General features: G+C 50.0%; 1 protein-coding gene across 2 annotated transcripts in view; it reads left to right on the top strand.

The window, feature by feature from the left end:
- The first annotated feature begins 1863 nt into the window (after positions 1–1863).
- CUNH11orf16 (chromosome unknown C11orf16 homolog) overlaps positions 1864–22189 on the top strand; it is a 38093-nt gene continuing 17767 nt past the window's right edge. The window contains exons 1-5 of one of the 2 annotated variants that reach the window (XM_088447093.1): positions 1864–1943; positions 9301–9478; positions 11646–11811; positions 13489–13717; positions 21331–22020. In XM_088447093.1, coding sequence (XP_088303219.1) covers positions 1895–1943; positions 9301–9478; positions 11646–11811; positions 13489–13717; positions 21331–22020 — 1312 coding nt within the window. In that variant the 5' untranslated portion in view covers positions 1864–1894. Of the gene's footprint in view, positions 1944–9300; positions 9479–11645; positions 11812–13488; positions 13718–21330; positions 22021–22189 lie in introns of those variants that run through there. The other variant, XM_088447094.1, reaches the window with a different exon arrangement.

Raw genomic sequence — 22189 nt, 5'->3', positions numbered from 1 at the left:
GGTTCCAATGTGTCGAAATCGACCAGATCGGGTAAAATATCGCTATGTGTGTGGCCAGATCTGCCAATCTCATACACGATTTGGTGCAATAGATAGCTCTTAAGTCAGATTGGACACTTTTTAGCACCAAATCGTGTCCTGGAGAGCAGTGGTGGGCTGGGCCGGGGGGCAGGGTGCCATGTGCCCCCCGGGCCGCAGTGTCATGCGGGCTGCGGGCAGTCTGTGTCACTGTGACACAGACTGCACCACGTGTATAGCGCTGACCGGACGGAGTTCAGTCAGCGCTACAGAGCACAAACACACAGCCGCCGGAGCCGGCAGCTGTGTGTTTGCTTTAGCAGCTGATGAGAGTCAGACAGACTCTCATCGGCTGCTGCTCCCACTGCAAGAGCCGGACATCTTCCGGCTCCCGCAGTGGGTAATGGGAGTGACGCGTCACTCCCATGACGCGTCACTCCCATAATGCAAAGCGGCGGACGGAGGAGCTGATCTCGGCGGCGGGACCAGGAGCAGGAGCTGGTGTCAGGTAAGTGTTTTTTTTTTTAATATATTATGTGTGTCTACTGCGGGGGGTCTGGCACTATAAGGAGGAGACCACTACTGGGGGCACTACAAAGGGGGGGACTACTACTACTGGGGGCGCTACAAGGGGGTGGGGACTACTACTACTGGGGGCACTACAAGGGGGGGACTACTACTACTGGGGGCACTACAAGGGGGGGACTACTACTACTGGGGGTACTACAAGGGGGGGACTACTACTACTGGGGGCAATACAAGGGGGGGACTACTACTACTGGGGGCACTACAAGGGGGGGACTACTACTACTGGGGGCACTACAAGGGGGGGACTACTACTACTGGGGGCACTACAAGGGGGGGACTACTACTACTGGGGGCACTACAAGCGGGGGACTACTACTGGGGGCACTACAAGGGGGGGACTACTACTAGGGGCACTACAAGGGGACTACTACTAGGGGCATTGCATAGGGGGGAGGGGACTACCACTGGGGGCACTGCATCGAGGGACCACTGCTGGGGGCTCTATATAAAGGGTAATAGTGGGGGTACTGCATAGGGGGAAGACTACAACTGGGGCCACTATTTAAGGGGCACTGCATAAGGGTTACCACTACTGGGGGCACTATATAAGGGGCTTACTACTGGGGGCACAAGGGGCGATCACTACTGGGGGCACTACTCAAGGCCTGCATAAGGGTGTCCTCTCCTGAGGGGGGGCGCCGTAGCACGCACGTTCTTTCGGGCACCCTGGCTACACGCTACTCCTCTGCCAGGGCCGCCTGCATGCATTTGCCCCCCAGGCTAAAAGTTGCCAGCCAGCCCCTGCTGGAGAGCTTGGGAGCTGCCGGGGAGAGTGCAAGGGAAATAGCTCTCAATATCGGATCATGAGCACATCGCCTAGTGTGTAGGCACCTGCACGCAAAGTGCTTGTATCTATGGGTTTTCCCGAGTGTGAATGCAGAGCCTGCAGCTTCTGAGTCCCCCCTATGTATCTGTCAGGGGGTAGATGGAACAGAGCAATGTTCTGCAGAGCTTTATAGAGGTCAGTAATGTAATGATCTGCAGAATATATAACTATGTATCTGTGTATGTGTGGGAGGGGGGAGGGGGGGTCTATAACTGAGTTTTCCTAAGGAACACAGATGACATCAGAGCTAACTTTGTAAATATAACATTACAGGAGTTTTTTAGCATCACTGGTGTGTAATAATAATCTGCACGTTATCAGTACAGGGGGAGAGCCTGTGCAGTAACTGTATCCCCTGGTTAGTAGCTGGCAGTGATATATATCTCCTCTTGTTCCCTACTGCTCCTATAGCAACCGACACAGTAACCAGAAACATGAGACACAGTAACCAGGAAACTCTCCATGGGCCGGACACTGAGACACAGAATCCACCACAGCGCTGGGGATAACGGTAAGAGGTCTGGGGGTCGGTCTATAACACAACGTATAATAAGGGGGAATATTGCAGCTTTTATTACCTGTCATCCCTGTCCTGCTACACTTATACTGTGACAAGTCATTTCTATACAGCAAATTCATCTTATTACTTTTCCATACAATGAGATGATGGTACATACAGCATCACTCTAATATACAGTATTATTCTGACATACAAGAGTGTGTAACACAATAGAAATGAAAGCCAAACTTAAAAATAAAATATTGTAAAAAAATAAAGCCCTAAAACTTGTTTTGTATTATCTTTTAATGTATAATACTGTATAATGTAGCTTTTAGACTTCATAATACTATACTGGATTAATGTAGTTTTTAGACTTCATGCAATTTTCCTTTCCTACAGACATATTAAATATGAGTGACTCTGTTCTGCTATAAGAAAGTTATAAACAAACAGTAATGGCTCTAACAGTAAATAAGTGAAATAAAATGTTATATAAATTAAAAAAAAAGTAGATTAATCAAATTAGGTTTATTTATTATTTAGATACTTTGTAAATAATGGATACAAATGCAGCAAAAAATAAAATTTTATATATATATATATATATATATATATATATATATATATATATGTATACAGTTTAAATTATGATATAACTGTGTATCTGTGTTTGGTTTTCCATGCTTTTGTAACTATGTGTATTTGTGTTTTGTTTGGTTTTCCATTGTTTTGTGTACTTTGAACAGGGCACCTGCTACTTTGTGTCATTAGGGGGTATATTAAAGTGCGTGGTTTATAAAAGTGGAGATGTTGTCCATAGCAACCAATCGGATTCTACTTAACATTTACCTAACACCTGCTAGAAGATAGCTAGAATCTGTTTAGTTGCTATGGGCAACATCTCCACTTCTAAATACCCGCACTTTAGTAAATAGACTTCTAGGGGTAAATTAACTAAAGGGAGAGTTTTTAGAAGTGGAGATGTTGCCCATAGCAACCAATCAGATTCTACTTAACATTTATCTAGCACCTTCTAGAAGATAATAGCTAGAATCTGATTGGTTGCTATGGGCAACATCTCCACTTCTAAAAACCCTGCACTTTAGTAAATTTACCCCTAGATGTCTGTTCAGGGGCGTCTTTAGAGAGGAGGGGGCCTGTGTGAATCCCTCGTCACGGGCCGGCCACCGCAGAATCAGCAGACTCTGGGCACTAGAGTGTGTCCAGAGTCTACTGTGGCGTGTATGGATGGGGCAGGTGTTTTGAGGGGCTGTATGGATGGGGCAGGTGTTTTGGGGTGCTGTATAGATGGGGCATGTGTTTGGGGGGCTGTATAGATGGGTCAGGTACTTTGGGGGGCTGTATGGATGGGTCAGGTGTTTTGGGGTGCTGTATGGATGGGTCAGGTACTTTGGGGTGCTGTATGGATGGGGCAGGTGTTTGGGGTGCTGTATGGATGGGCAGGTACTTTGGGGAGCTGTATGGATGGGGCAGGTGTTTTGGGGTGCTATATGGATGGGGCAGGTATTTTGGGGGGCTGTATGGATGGGGCAGGTGTTTTGGGGGGCTGTATAGATGGGGCAGGTGTTTTTAGGATTGCAGGTGGTTGCTGCAGGTGTATTTTTTTTTTTTTTTTTTTTTTTAAACTGCACTTTATAGCCACAAAAATATACTAGCACCCATTTTAATGTACCCCCAACTACAATTATTTTTCAAAAATAAAGTGCTTTATATAATTTTTCCACACTTATGCAAATATGCATATAACGGCCATCTGATTCAATTTAAGAACCCAAAATACTTTTATTAGGGCTATTAATACACTTCTATATACGATTTCCAGGGTCAGTTAGGCTTTTTATGGGGTACAGACTGATGTCCCCAAAATGTGCTGCACTTTTTGCTAGTTGCGCCATTCGTAGTTTTCGCACATTTGCGTTTTAGCGTGTTTTGCAATTGGATAGGGCAAAAAGCAGGCGTGCGCATTGAGAAAGTACGCAAAAAAAACGCATCAAAACTGGCGAATGCAGCAAAAACTTTGCATCGGCGGACGCTATTTTGGCGATCTCGACTTTTCGCCCCTAATTGAATTTGGCCCTTATATGGTTATACAAGTTATTGTGTGCAATATAGGAAGACTATTTCCAATAACAATAATATTAACAGATGTGAATATACAAACTCTATAAAGGGAAAAATTTACATAGAATTTATAATAATAAACATTGTATCACAGTGGATAGAATATTACACTGTGGAGACATCCTGTTTGGCTTGCTATCCTCATCTATCACTAATACCCCTTTTACATCAAAGTCCCGGGTCTGGCGGGGATTTGGAACACATTTCCATCCTGGATCAGACCCGGGACAGACCCCCTTTTACACTGCGGCGCCGACCCGGGCACCGTTCACACCGGAGGCGGGTCAGCACTGACCCAGCTGTCCGGCGCAGGTGAGCAGCGCTTCTTACCCTCCCTCCCCCTCCGCGACCCCCTTACCTTACTCTGAAGCAGTCCAGAGGCACAGAGAGCAGATGGGGTGTGCTGCTCCATTCTGGTCGGCCCGGCAGTGGACGCTTGGAGGTGATGTCATCTCCAAGCGCCACTGAAGCCGGCCAATCGGGAGGCATGCGGCGCAACCAGGGTCATCGTAACCTGGCTCGCGCCGTTTACACTGCAGGGTGACACGGGAAAGATCCGTGCTCAACCCTGCAATCCAGCCGGGTCGGATCCCCGGGTCACTGGACCCGGGTTGATCCGTTTACACCGACAAAAATCCCGGGTTGATGCGCATTCACGTGCATCAACCCCGGATTTTTAAATCGGTGTAAAAGGGGTATAACAGTGTTACTAAAAAATTATTTTATGAGTCCATGCTGATACAATATTTCTAAATTAGGACAGAAAAACTTGATTGGAATAACATAAAATCTTTATTGTGATATAAAGGAGATATTCACAGCAGCATTCCTGTACACAGCAGCATTCCTGTACATAGCAGCATTCCTGTACATAGCAGCATTCCTGTACACAGCATCATTCCTGCACACAGCAGCATCCCTACACACAGCAGCATCCCTGCACACAGCAGCGTTCCTGTACACAGCAGCATTCCTGCACACAGCAGCATTCCTGTACACAGCAGCATTCCTGCACACAGCAGCATCCCTGCACACAGCAGCATCCCTGCACATAGCAGCATTCCTGTACATAGCATCATTCCTGCACACAGCAGCATCCCTGCACACAGCATCCCTGCACACATAAGCATCCCTGCACACAGCAGCATCCCTGCACACAGCAGCATCCCTACACACAGCAGCATCCCTGCACATGGCAGCATTCCTGCACACGGCAGCATTCCTGTACACGGCAGCATTCCCGTACACAGCAGCATTCCCGTACACAGCAGCATTCCTGTACACGGCAGCATTCCTGTACACGGCAGCATTCCCGTACACAGCAGCATTCCTGCACATAGCAGCATTCCTGTACACAGCAGCATTCCTGTACACAGCAGCATTCCTGTACACAGAAGCATTCCTGCATATAGCAGCATTCCTGTACATAGCAGCATTCCTGCACACAGCAGCATCCCTGCACACAGCAGCATTCCTGCACACAGCAGCATCCCTGTACATAGCAGCATTCCTGTACACAGTAGCATTCCTGCAAACAGCAGCATCCCTGCACACAGCAGCATTCCTGCACACAGCAGCATCCCTGCACACAGCAGCATCCCTGTACACAGCATCATTCCCGTACACAGCAGCATTCCCGCACACAGCAGCATCCCGTACACATCATCATTCCCGTACACAGCAGCATTCCCGTACACAGCAGCATTCCCGCACACAGCCGCATTCCCGCACACAGCAGCATCCCTGCACACAGCAGCATTCCTGCACACAGCAGCATCCCTGCACACAGCATCATCCCTGCACACAGCAGCATCCAAGTACACAGCATCATTCCTGTACACAGCAGCATTCCCACACAGAGACATTCCCGCACACAGCAGCATCCCTGTACACAGCATCATTCCCGTACACAGCAGCATTCCTGTACACAGCAGCATTCCTGCACACAGCCGCATTCCTGCACACAGCAGCATTCCTGTACATAGCAGCATCCCTGCACACAGCAGCATCCCTGCACACAGCAACATTCCTGTACACAGCAGCATTCCTGCACACAGCAGCATTCCTGCACACAGCAGCATCCCTGTATACAGCAGCATTCCTGTACACAGCAGCATTCCTGCACACATAAGCATCCCAACACACAGCAGTATTCCTGCAAACAGCAGCATCCCTGCACACAGCCGCATTCCTGCACACAGCAGCATTCCTGCACACAGAAGCATATGTGCAGCATCCCTGCACACAGTAGCATCCCTGCACACAGCAGCATTCCTGCACACAGCATCATCCCTGCACACAGCAGCATTCCTGCACACAGCAGCATCCCTGTACACAGCAGCATTCCCGCACACAGCAGCATTCCTGCACACAGCAGCATCCCTGTACACAGCAGCATTCCCGCACACAGCAGCATCCCTGTACACAGCAGCATCCCTGTACATAGCAGCATTCCTGTACACAGCAGCATCCCTGCACACAGCCGCATTCCCGCACACAGCAGCATTCCCGCACACAGCCGCATTCCTGCACACAGCCGCATCCCTGCACACAGCAGCATTCCTGCACACAGCAGCATCCCTGTACACAGCAGCATTCCTGTACACAGCAGCATTCCTGCACACAGCAGCATCCCTGCACACAGCCGCATTCCCGCACACAGCAGCATTCCCGCACACAGCCGCATCCCTGCACACAGCAGCATTCCTGCACACAGCAGCATTCCTGTACACAGCAGCACTCCGGCACACAGCAGCATCCCTGTACATAGCAGCATTCCTGCACACAGCAGCATTCCTGCACACAGCAGTATTCCTGCCTCACAGCAGCATTCATGTACACAGCAGTATTCCTGCACACAGAAGCATATGTGCAGCATCCCTGCACACAGCAGCATCCCTGCACACAGCATCATCCCTGCACACAGCAGCATTCCTGCACACAGCAGCATCCCCGTACACGGCAGCATTCCCGCACACAGCAGCATCCCTGTACACAGCAGCATCCCTGTACACAGCAGCATCCCTGTACACAGCAGCATTCCTGTACACAGCAGCATCCCTGCACACAGCCGCATTCCCGCACACAGCTGCATTCCCGCACACAGCCGCATTCCCGCACACAGCAGCATTCCTGTACACAGCAGCATTCCTGCACACAGCAGCATCCCTGTACACAGCAGCATTCCTGTACACAGCAGCATCCCTGTACATAGCAGCATTCCTGTACACAGCAGCATTCCTGCACACAGCAGCATCCCTGCACACAGCCGCATCCCTGCACACAGCAGCATCCCTGCACACAGCAGCATACCCGCATACAGCAGCATTCCTGCACACAGCAGCATTCCTGTACACAGCCGCATTCCTGCACACAGCAGCATTCCCGCACACAGCAGCATTCCCGCACACAGCACCATTCCTGTACATAGCAGCATTCCTGCACACTGCAGTCTTTTTAAGCACTATTTCTGTCTTTATTCACATCTCTTTACATTTTTAGCATTATCGCAGTTTTTCTTTTCACATTATTTTAATAAGCGCAATGAAAGTTATATTTTATACATTTTTTCCTGCCTTTTCTATTTCTTTCGTGTATAATTTGCTTGTGAAGTGGTCGCACTCCATAGCTTACTACACTTATATTTTATACATAAAACAGCAAAAGGGGACCCTGTATTGAATTCTAAAATATAGAATGAATATCTTGTGCGGTTGGTTTCTTTCTTTGTATATGGAGCAGCATTTCCCTCCTGGCAGGACTGTCACTCAGGATGTCTCAGTAATCAGCCCCTCTATACTGTTAATGTTACATCTGTTACTCCTCTCTAGTGCACTCTGTATAGGAAATGTGATTTTCTAACAGTGTAATTAATAGTCATTCAAGCACACAAAGTGGTTGATTCTGATTTGGGACCAAAGAAAAAAGAGCAAGTGACTGTGTACCTGGATAAACCACGCTGCAATTTAAGGGGTGCAAATACATTTATTATTTTGCATGCAGTGGTAAATACTGGCTGCTTTTGCATGTGGCCACACATTTTATTATATTAATTAACAGTTTCTTATATAGCGCAGGATATTCCGTTGCGCTTTACAATTTGAAACAACATGAATAGAATAAAACTGGGTTGTAAGAGACAGACATAAAGGTAAGAGGGCCCTGCTCGCAAGCTTACAACCTATAGTGCTGGGCAGCTTTATTTTTACACTGCAATTTAGATTTCAGTTTATACACACTCATCCCAAATGTAAGTACGCATTGTACATCTCCCCCACCTGCAGCGCAGCAGGGTTGGTTCAGGTGTAAAGTTACCTGTTTTGCTTTGCTCCCAACTCAGAATCAGGCCGAACAGACCCACCTATAATGACGTCAGTCCTGTGTTTCCTGCATGAGTCCTGCATGAGTCACTTATGACTTAAATAAAGATGAACAGAACAGCACTTCAGGGAAGAAATTCAATGAAGGGGATGATCCTATAGTGGTCAGATCCTGGTCTCTGAAGTGACGGTTTCGGAATAGGGATGTGGATTGAAAGATCTACAGTAAAAAGGTAGACAGTAAAAAGGTAGATGTTAGACAGGCAATAGGTCGACAGGGACAAAAGGTCGACAGGGACAAAGTGTCGACATGTGCAAATTGTCGACAGTGTCAAAAGGCTGACATGAAAATGGTCAACATGTTTTTTTTTTTTCTAACTCTAATCTTCACCCTAACCCTCCCCTTGGTGCCTAACCCTAACCGTCGGGATAGGTACCTGACCCTAACCGTCCCTTCTAGTGCCTGACCCTCCGGTAAGTGCCTAACCCTAACAAAAACAAAAAAATCATGTGTCGACCATTTTCATGTTGACCATTTGCATGTCAACCTTTTGCCCATGTTGACCTTATTACCCGTTGACATTTAGTGTCGACCTTCTGTCACTGTCGACCTATTGCCTGTCTAACATCTGGTGTCTATCTAGACATTGTCTACCTTTTTACAGTAGATCTTTAGACCGGATCCCTCGGGGTAGGCGCACTCCTATGAATGCGCTATGAGGACAATTAGGCACATTTTCACTTTTGCAGTTCATAAATGAGACCTTACGCTGAAGCATTTCCCTGGGTATATTAGGCAGGAGAGGGAGGGGGGGGGGGTCTTTTGTAGTTTTTTTTTTATTAGATGTATTATCCCCATATTCATGAATTGTATTTTTGAGCTGACCTGTAACTCTCTCCCACAGAGCTGACGCTCACGATGGATCACTGTATCAGGTCGCTGTGCCTGGACCACAAGTATTGCAGTGTGACCTCTCCTGTCACTACCCTCTCCTGCCACAGTCTGATTACCCACCCCGAGCCTCTATGTGGCTGTTCTGCTACAGCCCACCCATGTGGTGCCCACCACTCCATCCACGGCCGGTGAGTACCTCCTACCTCCTACCTGATACAACACTACTATGCTGCTTCCAAACGGGCCAGACTTACATATTAACATCCTGTTGCTGCAGAGCGGCACCTACAATCCTTATTCCTTCTTAGTGGGGTCTGTGTGAATTTAACCGTTAAATAAATGTCAATTCTAATAAGACTATTATACATCTGAAATCATCTTCTGTGTATGCCTGAGACAGTGAAATATAGGACAATGCAATATCTACTGCATTAGATGATTATCAGGAGTTACTGAGGAGTAGCAGGGTGACAGCTGACTTCTAATATCAGTAATAATGTACAGTGCATTAGGGAGCGCAGAGCTTTATACCTTATATCACACAAGTTTTCCTAGTGAACACTGAACTCACTGATTACAAGAAAATACATCAGAATTCCCAATTAATAGTATACAGCTATTATTTACAGGAGTTTATATGTATATTCACATCCCTTGTGTATTATAAACAAGTTATATACTGTGTACATATCAGAACGACATTGACACATCGACCGACGGCACGACCGGCGCGATGAGATGCTGGTTGGCCGCAGACACACGATATAGTGCACGTATGCTGTCAGCCGCCGGGTCATTCTCATCTGCCGTGCAGCGCAGCAGATGGGACGACCCCGATGTCTGCGGGCGGGAGCACACGGTAGTGCGTACTATCATCAGATGATGTGTGTGATATGCTGCTGGAATCTGCGGGATGGGACGACATGACGTCTGATGTGTACCCGCCCTAATGCTTGGTACACATAGATGATGTGTTCACCCAGCGACGGCAGATGTGACGACACAATATATATCGGGTGATCTAAACGCACTGAGAAATCTGGTGTACGACTGCCCAATATGACGTTCCCCCGCCGCATCCAAAAGCATGGTGTCGTTCTCCGGATCTTCAGATTGACCTGCACTGCAAGCAGATCTGAAGATATGACGAACGACGCACGGGAGCGCCCAGTAGTGCGTACACAGCGGACAACTTGTCATTCTGATTCGCCCCAATACAACAAATTGTCCAATATATAAATCGTCTAGTGTGTACACCCATCTTAAGTCTTTGCTGCAACAATTGACTCTCTCCAAATTCATATACTGCGAGGCTGACAAGGCATGCTTGGACATGTTGTTCCACTAAAGCAGGATACTCACAGTTTGCCCTATTGTACAGCATACTAAAAATCTCTGCAATCTGCTCACAGTCTACTAATACACTCTGATACACAACAATCAAAGCCCTGAAGCTGGCCACACACTGCCGAGTGCAGAACACTGGATGTGGGTGGCCAGACTCCTCTATAGCAGAGGTCAGGGACCAGCGGTAAATTACCCCACATGGGGTAAAAATGTAATTCCTGGGGGTAATGGACGGACAGCCGGGCATGCATATGAATCATTCTATAATATAGAAAGATTCATATGCATGCCCGGCTGTGCCGCAGGGAGGCTCTAAGCCGGATAGCCCGCTGAGATGTTATTACCAGCGGGCGCCCGGCTCCTTCCCTGCAGCGCCACATTAGCCAGAGGCTGGAGTTCTCTTCTGAACTCCAGCTTCAGCCTCTTTCCATGCGCACTATGGTAGAGACATCATGGCGTCTCTCCCATAGTTCCGAGGAGCAGCCGGGAGGACAGGACGGCGGCGGATGCAGGAGCGGGGATTAAGGTGTTTTTTTATTTTTGTACAAGCGGCACTACAGGGGCATTATATGGGGGCACTACTACAGGGGCATTATATGGGGGCACTACTATATGATTTCCTTCCTATCAAATCAAGGGGGTAACGCCGGCGTATCTAAATATATTTTGGGGTAAAAGGTAAGAAAGTTCCCTGACCCCTGCTCTCAAGCTTGGGTCATCTGTGGAGGCGGAGCAAGGCCCCCAAGACTGGCCACGCCTCCAGTCTAGTCTCGGCAGCCCTGCCCACACAGACCCAGAGCTATCGCCTTCTCACCGTGTCAATTAGCTTGTCTGAAAATGATCAATTCCATTTAGATCATTACTGGACATCAGAGTAGTTTTGTGGAGAATTATCCATGTGACATCACAGCCCATGTGACCAGCGATAGATCTGCTGGTGGTGAAACCATTACACTGTGACAATAGTGAATATCAATGGTCCTGTCACGCAGATTCTCTTCTTTGCAGATGCTCCTGGACTGGTCACTACCCTTCTTATTACACCAGCGTGACGTGTAAAAAGGTGGAATTACCACCAACATTCCCGTGTCTAACCCCCATCATTAGACGTGAAACAGTGCTGGCACGGAGAGATCCCGATCAATTTTACTACATGGGTGTGGTGAGACAAGAGGTGAGCCAATAATCCACATATGATGTCATAATAAAACATGAGAGAGGTTACCGATAAAGGCAGACACACTATTGGATGTTAAAATTATTATTATTATATTTTATTTCTAATTGGCAACAAAGTGTCCACAGCACCGTACGAAGCGTAAACACAACTATGTAAAGTTATACAGCATATATAAAATAACATAGCATACATAAAGTACACAACAGTAAAATCCACACACCAAAATGACATAGCCAAAACACAGACAGTAAAACCGCAGACAGGGTAGACTAAGAAAGTGGGCAGGAATAGGGCAAGTAGAGATGAGTCGCAGCGAGGAGCAGGCGAATCCGCTTTATGCAGTATCAGAGTCGCTGAGGGGGAACATGGGCAGGGGGCAAATGTTGGCATAGATAGCACAAGGGTGACAATGACAGGGAAGATGACCCTGCCCACGGTCGGTGGGCAGATGGGCAAGTGTAGAGTTAAGAGGCTGAGGGTTCTCAACTCCAGTCCCAAACTACCACCGACAGGTCATGTTTTGTGGATGTCTTTAATCAGGAACAGGTACGTTATTGTATTGTGTCGGGTGAGTAATTATCCCACCTGCTTCCACCGACAGAAAACCTCATAATATGACCTGTTGGGAAAACTTGAGGGTTGAGGTTGAGAATCACTGTAGTAGAGAGTTGCCAACAAACCCTATAAACGCTGTCTTGAAACTATGTAATCCATAACAGCCAATCAGATGTCAGTTTATATCAGTAGTATAATCGGACTATAGTCAGCCATATAACTTTGGTTGGTTTGAGAAGTCGGTCAGATAACCGCCGCTTATACCGTCCTGCAGATCTGGTCATCGTCCTGTTCGTATCTGATGGCTCCATCTGTGTTTATGCGCCCAGACAAGGGGCAATTTCAGGGCGATTACCTGTAAAACAGTATTGACAATTTAAAATTGCAGCGTGTACGGGAGTCTTCGCGAAAGCCGAAATCTGATTGGTTGCTATGGGTTACAGCACGTATGCGCGATTTGCATCCTCTATTACCAAATCGCCACTTTACCTTCTGTACAACTAGTTTTATCTGCAGAAATCATGACTAGCATCAAACCACAACTCCTTTAATTGGGTGTAGTATGCATGGCCGGGCCAGGCCGGCGGTTCAAATCCTGACAGCGGCAGCCCAGCAAGGGTGAAGATCTCGATCGTCTCTAAGGTAAGTATCGCTAACCTAATTCTACCCCCTAACCCTCCCTTAGGTGTGCCTAACCCTAACCTCCCCCCGTGGGTGCCTAACCCTAACCCCCCATTCCCCTAGCCTAAACCTAACCCTCCCGGGAGGGGGAGGGGTGCCTGACCCTAAGCCCCCTCTGGAGCCCTAAACCTAACCCTCCCCCCGCCACGGCTGTGCGCGCCCGGCTTACCTTCGCTCGGTATGCCGGCCGTCGGTCTTCCGGCGTGTGGTTAATGACAGGCATCAAGGTTTCGTCGCCTGTCAATAGTACCACGCCGGGATTAGAGAGTCTGAAAGCTGGGGGTCGGCATTTAGACCGTCGGCTTCCAGACCACATCCCCTTACATTCTGCGCCTTACTCCATTCCTGCCTACAATTTATTGCAGCAGAGTTCCTGACCAAACCCCTTCACCTGCTCACTGCAGCTAATCTAAACCACATTTCTCTTCACACCAGGAGAAACCGGGGCTCTTTCTAATTGAGTTTACCCAGCGGAGTTCGGAGAGCGAGAGGTACTCTGCCACGCTGCAGAAGACAAGTGTTGGTGACATTATCCAGTATGACGAAGCACTGAGACATGGTATAATTCCCGGAGACAACGTGTTAGCTCCCTGGGAAGCAGAGCTGACCAGATATGGGCCAGGAACGGTTATTTCGGGGCTGGAGACCAGAGATCCTCTACGCGGTACGGCTCAATGTAATCTTTATCGTCCTTATTGCACAGACATACACTGGAGTGCTATACAGACAGCAGATATACATTCTCATGCACGTAGTACTGTGTGTTATCTACAGACTAATATAGTGTTCATTCTAGCACCCTGGATCTGTCACAACGCGTGCAGTTCATATTTTCCTTCCTGGGGTGTCGCTCTCTGCTCTGGTGCTTCTAGCGCACTTGGCTGATGCAACAAGCTGCTGAGATACAGACCTGAGAAAGAGGAACTGCACGGGTTGTGACAGGTGCAGGGTGCTAGAATGAACACTATAATTTGCTATAAGGGGTCTGGTATATTTTACCAACATTCATAATGTCAACATGGTCGTTATGTTGAGAAGCTTGGCATTTCGACATTGATCCCGCCGACGTTCATCATCGTCGTCACTGATGAAATGTCGTCGTGATTAGAATGTCAACAAAATGTTCCTGGTGGTGTAGTGGTGACTTGTTTCGTCAGCTGTCTTCTGGGTCCGGTGGTCAGCTGATGGTATCTCCTGGCTGAACCGACGGCACTTCTGGCGGTGAGCATCACTAACCCCTAACCATTCACATAGTGCATAACCGTAACCTCCCCTCCAGCAGCCTTACTCTCCCCCTAGTGCCTAACCGTAACCTCCCCTCCAGCAGCCTAACCCTCCCCTCAGTGCCTAACTATAACCTTCCCTCCAGCAGCCTAACCCTCCCCCTAGTGCCTAACTATAACCTTCCCTCCAGCAGCCTTACCCTCCCCCTAGTACCTAACCGTAACCTCCCCTCCAGCAGCCTAACCCTCCCCTCAGTGCCTAACTATAACCTTCCCTCCAGCAGCCTAACCCTCCCCCTAGTGCCTAACTATAACCTCCGCTCCAGCAGCCTTACCCTCCCCCTAGTACCTAACCGTAACCGCCCCTCCAGCAGCCTTACCCTCCCTCTAGTGCATAACTGTAACCTCCCCTCCAGCAGCCTTATCCTCACCCTAGTGCCTAACCGTAACCTCCCCTCCAGCAGCCTTACCCTCCCCCTAGTGTCTAACTATAACTACCCCTCCAGCAGCCTAACCCCCCTGAGTGTCTAACCGTACCTCCCTTCCAGCAGCCAAACCCTCCCCCTAGTGTCTAACCGTAACATCCCTCCAGTAGCCTAACTTTCCGCCTAGTGTCTAATCGTAACCTCCCCTCCAGCAGCCTTACCCTACCCCTAGTGTCTAACTGTAACCTTCCCTCCATCAGCCTAACCGTCCCCTAGTGTCTAACCATAACCTCCCCTCCAGCAGCCTAACCCTCCCCCTAGTGTCTAACCGTAACCTCCCTCCAGCAACCTAACTTTCCGCCTAGTGTCTAACCATAACCTCCCTCCAGCAGGCTAACCCTCCCCCTAGTGTCAAACCGTAACCTCCCCTCAATCAGCCTAACCCTCCCCCTAGTGTCTAACCGTAACCTCCCCTCCAGCCGCCTTACCCTACCCTATTGTCTACTAACCATAACATCTCCCCCAGTAGCCTTACCCTACACTAGTGTCTAACCATAACCTCCGCTCCAGCAGCCTTACCCTACCATATTGTCCTTCCATAAACTACCCTCCAGCAGCCTTACCCTACCCTAGTGTTTAACCATAACCTCCCCTCCATCAGCCTAACCCTCCCCTAGTGTCTAACTGCAACCTCCCCTCCAGCAGCCTAAACCTCCCTCTAGTGTCTAATCACAACCTCCCCTCCAGCAGCCTTACCCTACACTTGTGTCTAACCATAACCTCCCCTCCAGTAGCCTTACCCTACACTAGTGTCTAACCGTAACCTCCCCTCCATCAGCCTAACCCTCCACCTAGTGTCTAACTGTAACCTCCCCTCCATCAGCCTAACCCTCCCCCTAGTGTCTAACCGTAACCTCCCCTCAATCAGCCTAACCCTTCCCCCTAGTGTCTAACCATACCCTCCCCTCCAGCAGCCTAACCCTCTCCCTAGTGTCTAACTGTAACCTCCCCTCCAGCAGCCTTACCCTACCCTTGTGTCTAACCATAACCTCCCCTCCAGTAGCCTTACCCTACACTAGTGTCTAACCGTAACCTCCCCTCCAGCAGCCTTACCCTACCCTATTGTCTAACCGTAACCTCCCCTCCAGCAGCCTTACCCTACCCTAGAGTCTAACCATAACTTCCCCTCCATCAGCCTAACCCTCCCCTAGTGTCTAACCATAACCACCCCTCCAGCAGCCTAACCCTCCCCCTAGTGTCTAACCGTAACCGCCCCTCCAGCAGCCTAACCCTCCCTTTAGTGCCTAACTATAACCTTCCCTCCAGCAGCCTTACCTCCCCCTAGTGCCTAACTGTAACCTTCCCTCCAGCAGCCTTACCCTCCCCCAAGTGCCTAACCGTAACCTCCCCTCCCAGCAGCCTAACCCTCTCCCTAGTGCCTAACCGTAACATCCCCTTCCAGCAGCCTAAACCTCCCCCTAGTGCCTAACTATAACCTCCCCTCCAGCAGCCTTACCCTCCCCCTAGTACCTAACCGTAACCTCCACTCCAGCAGCCTAACCCTCCCCCTAGTGCCTAACCGTAACCTCCCCTCCAGCAGCCTTACCCTCCCTCTAGTGCATAACTGTAACCTCCCCTCCAGCAGCCTAACCCTTCCCATAGTGCCTAACAGTAACCTCCCCTCCAGCAGCCTTATCCTCACCCTAGTGCCTAGCCGTAACCACCCCTCCAGCAGCCTTACCCTCACCCTAGTGCCTAATCATAACCTCACCTCCAGCAGCCTTACCCTCCCCCTAGTGTCTAACTGTAACCTTCCCTCCAGCAGCCTAACCCCCCTAGTGCCTAACTATAACCTCCCCTCCATCAGCCTAACACTCCACCTAGTGTCTAACTGTAACCTCCCCTCCATCAGCCTAACCCTCCCCCTAGTGTCTAACCGTAACCTCCCCTCAATCACCCTAACCCTCCCCCTAGTGTCTAACCATAACCTCCCCTCCAGCAGCCTAACCCTCTCCCTAGTGTCTAACCGTAACCTCCCCTCCAGCAGCCTTACCCTACCCTTGTGTCTAACCATAACCTCCCCTCCAGCAGCCTTACCCTACCCTATTGTCTAACCGTAACCTCCCCTCCAGCAGCCTTACCCTACCCTAGAGTCTAACCATAACCTCCCCTCCATCAGCCTAACCCTCCCCTTAGTGCCAAACCGTAACCTCCCCTTCCAGCAGCCTAACCCTCCCCCTAGTGCCTAACAATAACCTCCCCTCCAGCAGCCTTACCCTCCCCCTAGTACCTAACCGTAACCTTCACTCCAGCAGCCTAACCCTACCCCTAGTGCCTAACCGTAACCTCCCCTGCAGCAGCCTTACCCTCCCTCTAGTGCATAACAGTAACCTCCCCTCCAGCAGCCTTATCCTCACCCTAGTGCCTAACCGTAACCTCCCCTCCAGCAGCCTTACCCTCACCCTAGTGCCTAATCGTAACCGCCCCTCCAGCAGCCTTACCCTCCCCCTAGTGTCTAACTGTAACCTCCCCTCCAGCAGCCTAACCTCCCTAGTGTCTAACCGTAACCTCCCCTCCAGGAGCCAAACCCTCCTCCTAGTGTCTAACCGTAACCTCCCTCCAGCAGCCTAACTTTCCGCCTAGTGTCTAATCGTAACCTCCTCTCCAGCAGCCTTACCCTCCCCTAGTGTCTAACTGTAATATTCCCTCCATCAGCCTAACCCTCCCCCTAGTGTCTAACCATAACCACCCCTCCAGCAGCCTAACCCTCCCCTTAGTGCCAAACCGTAACCTCCCCTTCCAGCAGCCTAACCCTCCCCCTAGTGCCTAACAATAACCTCCCCTCCAGCAGCCTTACCCTCCCCCTAGTACCTAACCGTAACCTTCACTCCAGCAGCCTAACCCTCCCCCTAGTGCCTAACCGTAACCTCCCCTGCAGCAGCCTTACCCTCCCTCTAGTGCATAACAGTAACCTTCCCTCCAGCAGCCTTATCCTCACCCTAGTGCCTAACCGTAACCTCCCCTCCAGCAGCCTTACCCTCACCCTAGTGCCTAATCGTAACCGCCCCTCCAGCAGCCTTCCCCTTCCCCTAGTGTCTAACTGTAACCTCCCCTCCAGCAGCCTAACCTCCCTAGTGTCTAACCGTAACCTCCCCTCCAGGTGCCAAACCCTCCCCCTAGTGTCTAACCGTAACCTCCCTCCAGCAGCCTAACTTTCAGCCTAGTGTCTAATCGTAACCTCCTCTCCAGCAGCCTTACCCTCCCCCTAGGGTCTAACTGTAACATTCCCTCCATCAGCCTGACCCTCCCCCTAGTGTCTAACCATAACCTCCCCTCCATCAGCCTAACCCTCCCCTAGTGTCTAACCACAACCTCCCCTCCAGCATCCTAACCGTCCCCCTAGTGTCTAACCGTAACCTCCCCTCCAGCAGCCTTACCCTACCCTTGTGTCTAACCATAACCTCCCCTCCAGTAGCGTTACCCTACACTAGTGTCTAACCGTAACCTCCCCTCCATTAGCCTAACCCTCCCCCTAGTGTCTAACCATAACCTCCCCTCCAGTAGCGTTACCCTACACTAGTGTCTAACCGTAACCTCCCCTCCATTAGCCTAACCCTCCCCCTAGTGTCTAACCATAACCTCCCACCAGCAGTCTAACCCTCCCCCTAGTGTCTAACCGTAACCTCCCTCCAGCAACCTAACTTTCCGCATAGTGTCTCACCGTAACCTCCCCTACAGCAGCCTAACCCTCCCCCTAGTGCCTAACCGTAACCTCCCCTCCAGCAGCCTTACCTTCCCCCTAGTGCATAACTGTAACCTCCCCTCCAGCAGCCTAACCTTCCCCATAGTGCCTAACTGTAACCTCCCCTCCAGCAGTCTTATCCTCACCCTAGTGCCTAACCGTAACCTCCCCTCCAGCAGCCTTACCCTCACCCTAGTGCCTAATCGTAACCTCCCCTCCAGCAGCCTTACCCTTCCCCTAGTGTCTAACTGTAACCTCCCCTCCAGCAGCCTAAACCCACCCCTAGTGTCTAACCATAACCTCCCCTCCAGTAGCCTTACTCTACACTAGTGTCTAACCGTAACCTCCCCTCCATCAGCCTAACCCTCCACCTAGTGTCTAACCGTAACCTCCCCTCCATCAGCCTAACCCTCCCCCTAGAGTCTAACCGTAACCTCCCCTCAATCAGCCTAACCCTCCCCTAGTGTCTAACCGTAACCTCCCCTCCATCAGCCTAACCCTCCCCCTAGTGTCCAACCTTAACCTCCCCTCCAGCAGCCTAACCCTCCCCCTAGTGTCTAACCCTCCCCCTAGTGTCTAACCGTAACCTCCCCTCCAGCAGCCTAACCCTCCCCTAGTGTCTAACCGTAACCTCCCCTCCAGCAGCCTTACCCTACCCTTGTGTCTAACCATAACCTCCCCTCCAGTAGCCTTACCCTACACTAGTGTCTAACCGTGACCTCCCCTCCAGCAGCCTTACCCTACCCTATTGTCTAACCGTAACCTCCCCTCCAGCAGCCTTACCCTACCCTAGCGTCTAACCATAACCTCTCCTCCATCAGCCTAACCCTCCCCTAGTGTCTAACCGTAAACGCCCCTCCAGCAGCCTTACCCTACCCTAGTGTCTAACCATAACCTCCCCTTCAGCAGCCTTACCCTACCCTAGTGTCTAATCATAACCTCCCCTCCAGCAGCCTTACCCTACCATAGTGTCTAACCATAACCTCCCCTCCATCAGCCTAACCCTCCCCTAGTGTCTAACTGCAACCTCCCCTCCAGCAGCCTAACCCTCCCCCTAGTGTCTAACCGTAACCTCCCCTCCAGCAGCCTTACCCTACCCTTGTGTCTAACCATAACCTCCCCTCCAGTAGCCTTACCCTACACTAGTGTCTAATCGTAACCTACCCTCCAGCAGCCTTACCCTCCCCCTAGTGTCTAACCGTAACCTCCCCTCCATCAGCCTAACCCTCTCCCTAGTGTCTAACCATAACCTCCCCACCAGCAGTCTAACCCTCCCCCTAGTGTCTAACCGTAACCTCCCTCCAGCAACCTAACTTTCCGCCTAGTGTCTAACCGTAACCTCCCCTCCAGCAGCCTAACCCTCCCCCTAGTTCCTAACCGTAACCTCCCCTCCAGCAGCCTTACCTTCCCCCTAGTGCATAACTGTAACCTCCCCTCCAGCAGCCTAACCTTCCCTATAGTGCCTAACTGTAACCTCCCCATAGTGCCTAACCGTAACCTCCCCTCCAGTAGCCTTACCCTCACCCTAGTGCCTAATCGTAACCTACCCTCCAGCAGCCTTCCCCTTCCCCTAGTGTCTAACTTTAACCTCCCCTCCAGCAGCCTAACCCCCCCTCTAGTGTCTAACCGTAACCTCCCCTCCAGCAGCAAAACCCTCCCCCTAGTGTCTAGCCGTAACCTCCCTCCAGCAGCCTAACTTTCCACCTAGTGTCTAATCGTAACCTCCCCTCCAGCAGCCTTACACTCCCCCTAGTGTCTATCCATAACCTCCTCTCCATCAGCCTAACCCTCCCCCTAGTGTCTAACCATAACCTCTCCTCCAGCAGCCTAACCCTCCCCTTAGTGTCTAACCATAACCTCCCCTCCAGCCGCCTTACCCTACCCTATTGTCTAACCATAACATCCCCTCCAGTAGCCTTACCCTACACTAGTGTCTAACCGTAACCTCCCCTCCATCAGCCTAACCCTCCCCCTAGTGTCTAACCGTAACCTCCCCTCCATCAGTCTAACCCTCCCCCTAGTGTCTAACCTTAACCTCCCCTCCAGCAGCCTAACCCTCCCCCTAGTGTCTAACCCTCCCCCTAGTGTCTAACCGTAACCTCCCATCCAGCAGCCTAACCCTCCCCTAGTGTCTAACCGTAACCTCCCCTCCAGCAGCCTTACCCTACCCTTGTGTCTAACCATAACCTCCCCTCCAGTAGCCTTACCCTACACTAGTGTCTAACCGTGACCTCCCCTCCAGCAGCCTTACCCTACCCTATTGGCTAACCGTAACCTCCCCTCCAGCAGCCTTACCCTACCCTAGCGTCTAACCATAACCTCCCCTCCATCAGCCTAACCCTCCCCTAGTGTCTAACCGTAAACGCCCCTCCAGCAGCCTTACCCTACCCTAGTGTCTAACCATAACCTCCCCTCCAGCAGCCTTACCCTACCCTAGTGTCTAACCGTAACCTCCCCTCCAGCAGCCTAACCCTCCCCCTAGCGTCCAACTCTAACCCCCTAATCTGTGCAGAATGTCGACATTTTTCCCTCATCGACATTGTGAACATGTCGGCATTCTGCAGATGTGGACATTATAATTGCATCCCGTGTTAAGTCTATCAGGGCACATACTGTAAATAACACATCAAGTAAAAAAAAAAATAGCATTTTGTCATTTGCAGAAAGAATAAAGTACATAAATAAATAAATGACGTCACTTCTGTAAATTAACCACTATAAATAAATCCCAAAATCTGCACTGAAATCAACAAAATAATTTTACTGATCGCTAAAGTTAATTTAAATGTCCACGTGTAGTATTACCTGATATTCACCACATACTTCCCTTTGATATATTTCTGTGTCGATATTCAATTGTATAATTTGATTTAAATATTTTATGCAGCCACTGAGGATGAGGAGCTGACAATTAGTTTTTGGAATGGCAAAAAGACCAAGGTCCCTCTTATCGTGGCTGTGTGGACCTCCCCATCTCTTCACCGGAGGATCATAGATAGACTTCACTGTCCCATCAGCAGCCACCAGTATCACCAGGACAGTGAGCCGAGCGCCACAACCTACGTCATCACCGACCGCTGCACCCCGCTACCTGTCCCAATGTGCTCAGCCAACCACGTCCACAAACACCGCTGGAACCATTGCACTGTCCATCCACTTCCCAGCCATCAGCACTGCTCCTGTTGCTGCTTCCCGATCCATTCCTCATGTACTTGCTGCTACGACTCCAAGTGCCAGGACTGGTGGCCCCTTTCACCTCAGACCAGTGTTTACATCCAGGGTAAAAAAGATTCCGACAATGAAGAAAAAATGTATTCAATCACGAAAGGCAAAGAGAGCCCCAGACGAGGAGGCCGCCGACTCTCATCGACATCTGAGGCTGAAGAGGAAGAGTCTTTGGACGATGAGGAGAGTGATAACGAGACATGCCTGTCTAAGGCCACGCAGAGCACGATGGTGGACAGTTCTGTGAACACAGATTCCAGCCTATGGGATAAGCCAAGACTGGACATAAGTGACCGACCTGACTGGAAGTACTGGAAGCATAGCCAGCCAGAGCCCTTCTATCGGAAGCCAGGTATGTGACGTCTTCTCATTGAAAAAAATAATGCACTTTACTGCAAAGTTAAGTTATCAACATAAGGTCAGTTACTAAGGAGCTCTCCGACCAATGACACCTTAGTTGTCGGTGAGGGCAGAGCCCACTATAAGGGTCTATTAGAGGAGAGCGATATTTAATTCTGCAG

This window comes from Taudactylus pleione, unplaced genomic scaffold (genome assembly GCF_031769625.1).
Source record: "Taudactylus pleione unplaced genomic scaffold, aTauple2 ptg000418l, whole genome shotgun sequence".
Lineage (NCBI taxonomy): Eukaryota > Metazoa > Chordata > Amphibia > Anura > Myobatrachidae > Taudactylus > Taudactylus pleione.
Note: the sequence above shows the minus strand (reverse complement) of the source record. Positions and strands in the feature narration are given on the sequence as shown.